Source organism: Triticum aestivum, chromosome 7B (genome assembly GCF_018294505.1).
Source record: "Triticum aestivum cultivar Chinese Spring chromosome 7B, IWGSC CS RefSeq v2.1, whole genome shotgun sequence".
In the NCBI taxonomy this organism is placed as follows: Eukaryota; Viridiplantae; Streptophyta; class Magnoliopsida; order Poales; family Poaceae; genus Triticum; species Triticum aestivum.
The window spans coordinates 1,434,940-1,439,038 of NC_057813.1; the positions used below are offsets into that span (position 1 = coordinate 1,434,940).

At 46.8% G+C, this 4,099-nt stretch overlaps 1 protein-coding gene across 1 annotated transcript; it reads left to right on the forward strand.

The window, feature by feature from the left end:
* The first annotated feature begins 1,160 nt into the window (after window positions 1–1,160).
* Window positions 1,161–2,307, forward strand: LOC123159053 (aquaporin PIP2-5-like). The gene has a single exon (XM_044576854.1). The coding sequence runs from the start codon at window positions 1,176–1,178 to the stop codon at window positions 2,169–2,171; it is 996 nt and encodes a 331-aa protein (XP_044432789.1). The 5' UTR covers window positions 1,161–1,175; the 3' UTR covers window positions 2,172–2,307.
* Window positions 2,308–4,099: the final 1,792 nt, after the last annotated feature.

The following is a 4,099-nucleotide window of genomic DNA, read 5'->3' on the forward strand; positions in this document are numbered from 1 at the left end:
CAACACAAATCATCTGAGTAATCACAGCTTGTACCCATTGATGAAATGGTTTTGAAGGCTCAGCTCAAAACTACCTAACCAACTTGCACTTGTATTAGTAAATAATGAAATTATTTCTACTAACATAATTTAAACAGTTATTTTTGATATATTCTCTCCTGCTCCACCTTTTGTAATTATTTATTTATTGATTTTCTAACTAGCTATGATTTAAACAGTTATTTACTCTCCCATAACCCATTTTCCAAAGTGCAAAAGCTCCATAACCTCTACATCCCTCGGTCAAAACATTCCAGTCCTTTAGAGGGAAAAGAGAGATGAGCCTCCGATCTATATTTCCACCGAAGGAATTTGGGTTCGCCTTTGAGTTCGTTGAGTAATTATTACTCTTGAGGGTTGGAGACTCGTAGGCGGTTGGGAGTCCTAGGAAAGAAACCAACTTGTGACTTACCCTGCCGTTTGTAAAAGTTTAGAGTCTGCCTCAAGGTCTACCACTAGTGGTTGAGAATAGCCTTCATGGTGATATCTCAAGGAGAAGGTGTTGGTGTGCTTTCATGGTAACACCCACCCCTTGAACGGTGACTAGTTTTTTTCATGGAAGTGAACATTGGAATACGTCTTGTCTGTGTGGTGTTTGGTTATTCCTAACCGTAGCTCATTTACTTGTGTTTTACTTTATATTACACATAGCCTAAACTTGTAACAATTGAGAAGAATCCCCCCCCCCCCTCCATCTTGATCTTTCACCTTATTGGGTGGCTGGCCTAAAATCGCCCAACGGTGTCTTCATCAGAGTCGTAGCTACTGAAAAAGTCAATAAATAAATAGATTGCAGCAAAAGGTAGTCAACAATCCATGATGATCGGGACTTAACAAGGGTAACATTTAGCATGGATGTAACTAAGATAAGACCTATATTTTTTTATTTACTTCTTGATAAGATAAATAATTATACAATATAGAAATCTATGTTAAGGATATTCCCTACTGCAAAACAGGCTGGCAATGGCGGGCGCGGTAGTGGAGGGCGCCCACCACGGCTAACATGTCACATGTGGTGGGCGGTAGAATAGCCGAGGCAACGAAAGAAACTTTGTTTAAGCAAAAAAAAGGGATATGGCACTTGTCGAAGTAAAAGTATGCAAATGGTACGTGGCACCCACATTTGCTCGGTGATGCTGGCCATGCTCTCTATATATACATGCATCCTTGCCGGGGTATGGACACCAATCTCCACCATTACCCACCGTGCCTTGATTAATCAGCTGAGATCGCTCGAGGAGATAGCTAGCTTCATGACTATGGCAGCAGCACAAGGCAAGCTGAGTCCGGAGGCCATCGACAACGAAGTCATCAGCAACGGCAGCGCAAAGGACTACCTCGACCCTCCTCCGGCGCCGCTAGTGGACGCCGGCGAGCTCGGCAAGTGGTCGCTCTACCGCGCCATCATCGCCGAGTTCACGGCCACGCTGCTCTTCGTCTACGTCGCCGTCGCCACCGTGGTCGGCCACAAGCGCCAGACGGACGCCCAGGCGTGCAGCGGCACCGGCGTGCTGGGCATCGCGTGGGCCTTCGGCGGCACGATCGCCGTCCTCGTCTACTGCACCGCAGGCATCTCCGGCGGCCACATCAACCCTGCGGTGACATTCGGGCTGCTGCTCGCGCGCAAGGTCACCCTTCCCCGCGCCTTCCTCTACATTGTGGCGCAGTGTGTGGGCGCCATCTGCGGCGCGGCGCTGGTGAGGGCCGTGCACGGCGGCCACCACTACGCGCTCTACGGGGGCGGCGCCAACGAGCTCGCGCCGGGATACTCCAGGACGGCGGGGCTTATCGCCGAGATTGCCGGCACCTTCGTGCTCGTGTACACGGTGTTCTCGGCGACTGACCCGAAGCGCATCGCCCGGGACCCGCACGTCCCGGTGCTGGCGCCGCTGCTCATCGGGTTCGCCGTTCTCATGGCGCACCTCGCCACCATCCCCGTCACCGGCACCGGGATCAACCCGGCGAGGAGCTTTGGTGCCGCCGTGGTGTACAACAACAAGAAAGCTTGGGACGACCAGTGGATCTTCTGGGTCGGCCCCTTCCTCGGCGCCGCCGTGGCCATGGTGTACCACCAGTACATCCTCAGGAACGGCGCCATCTTCCGGTCCAACTACGACGCCGCCGTCTAGCTACATCATCCATCCATCCATTTATGCGCGTGGTCTATATTTACATGCGTTGTACCGTGTGGCTGTTAAAATCCATGGTCACTTAGTTTGCTGTTGTGTTGCGTGCAATTACTGAACGTCCGTCTGCACGTTAATGTTGGATTTACAGTCACACCTTATCGCTGCCAAGGCGTCCCCTGGACCTCCCCCACCTTCGTGCTGGCCGCCATCCCGACCATCCCTCTAAGCCCCACCACGATGAAGACTCCCAACAACCCCAAGCGCCCCCCCCCCCCCCCCCCCCCCAAAATAAGTTTCTTCCTTGCCTCCAGCAGGGACGCCGCAAGCCGCTGCCGCTCCCGACTCTGGCGAGGTCTTGGCCCGGCCTCCGCGTAGCCAACGCTCGTTCGTACCACTCTTCACGTCGTCCCCGTCTTCAGCCTCGTGTTGCGTGGAACCGACGGTTGCCTGTAAAAATTCACGCGCCTGACAATTAGCAAAATAGATAAAATTCAAATATGTCGATGTCTTTTGAGTTCGAACATAAGATATTAATTTAAAAATGAAACATTAAATTCCTTTCAATCATTTGTGCATTTTGTATGAAATTTAACCAGATTTGTCGGTCACTAAATTATTTACATTTTACGGAAATCTTTCAAAAAAATCCGTGTAGTTTTAATTCAAAAACCCAAATAAATAAACTTTCTCTCAAACCCTATATATGCCAATTAATGTGATTATTTTGCAACACACTTGCCCAAACAGTAGTGGTTCTATATAATTTACGTCATTCATCAGCATCAAGCATTGGATCTGCATTTGTTTGTGGTTTTCTACGGGGAAACATGGACTGCACGAGGCAGGGGGCAGTGACCACCGTCCTGTGTAGCGCTAGACACACACAGGTGGTAGTACTAATTCTCCTCTTTCACAGTTTATTAATAGTGCTTTCTTCCACGGTGTAAGCAAAGTTCCACAGTCGAGCTGTCAACGTAGTTTTTCCGTCCTAATTTATTAGTCTCCTTCGCATTTTGTGTTAAATGTTTACCTTAATTTAACTAGTAAAATGTTAATGCATGTAATAAAAAATAATATCATTGGAAATTATGTTCAAATACAAATCCAAGGATACATTTTGTGGTGACATGTATTATTATTTTCCTGGTTAAATCTATGTTCAAAAATTTTCCGCAAAAAAAAATCTATGTTCAAAATTTGGCACAAAATATTAAGGGAATCAACAAACCAGAACGGAGCTAGTACGTGTCTAGCGAAGCTGCACGGTGCTGTCAACGTAGGTACAAGTGCTTCGCTCGCTCGCTCCACAGTATATAGATTAACTTCTTCCTCGGAGAGACAGACAGACTCAGAGGCCGAGACAAGGCCATGCATGCAGCTACATGCAAAGCCAATCATGCATGCATACATCATGGTCCACCTTGTTCGATCTCTATACTATTAGTCCTCATTATCCATCCATCATTCCTTTGTTCACGCAATCTACCACAGCCTCTCACTGGTCTTAATTATCTCTTCTCCCCATCGATGTCATGCAGATGTTGGGAGTACATACTCCTACCATGTTTTCACTACGTTTTACCAAGTTTCATTTCCTTCTAGTGTTTAGGGTTTATAATTTAGCGTTAGGGTTTACAGTTTAAGATTTTGTATTTGAAACTTGGTGAATTTATCCTTGGGTTTTATCAAGTTAATAGTTGAATCTTGCTGAAGTTTTTGAAACTTGTCAAAACATATTCAAGAGTGGTCTTGTTTCAAGGCTCGGTCTGCAATTAACACGAATATGCAAAAGAAGCATAAATCGCACTTTCGGTTCAAAAGATATAACATAATTCAATTTGAATGTCAAGAAAAGGCATGAAAGGTTGGATTGGTGGCGTATGCAGTGTCTGCCAAATGTTGTATGGTGGAACCCATATAAATTAATT

Excerpts from the sequence above, each read along its gene's own strand:
- LOC123159053 (XM_044576854.1), top strand. The coding sequence starts at position 1,176 with ATGCTGGCCATGCTCTCTATATATACATGCATCCTTGCCGGGGTATGG.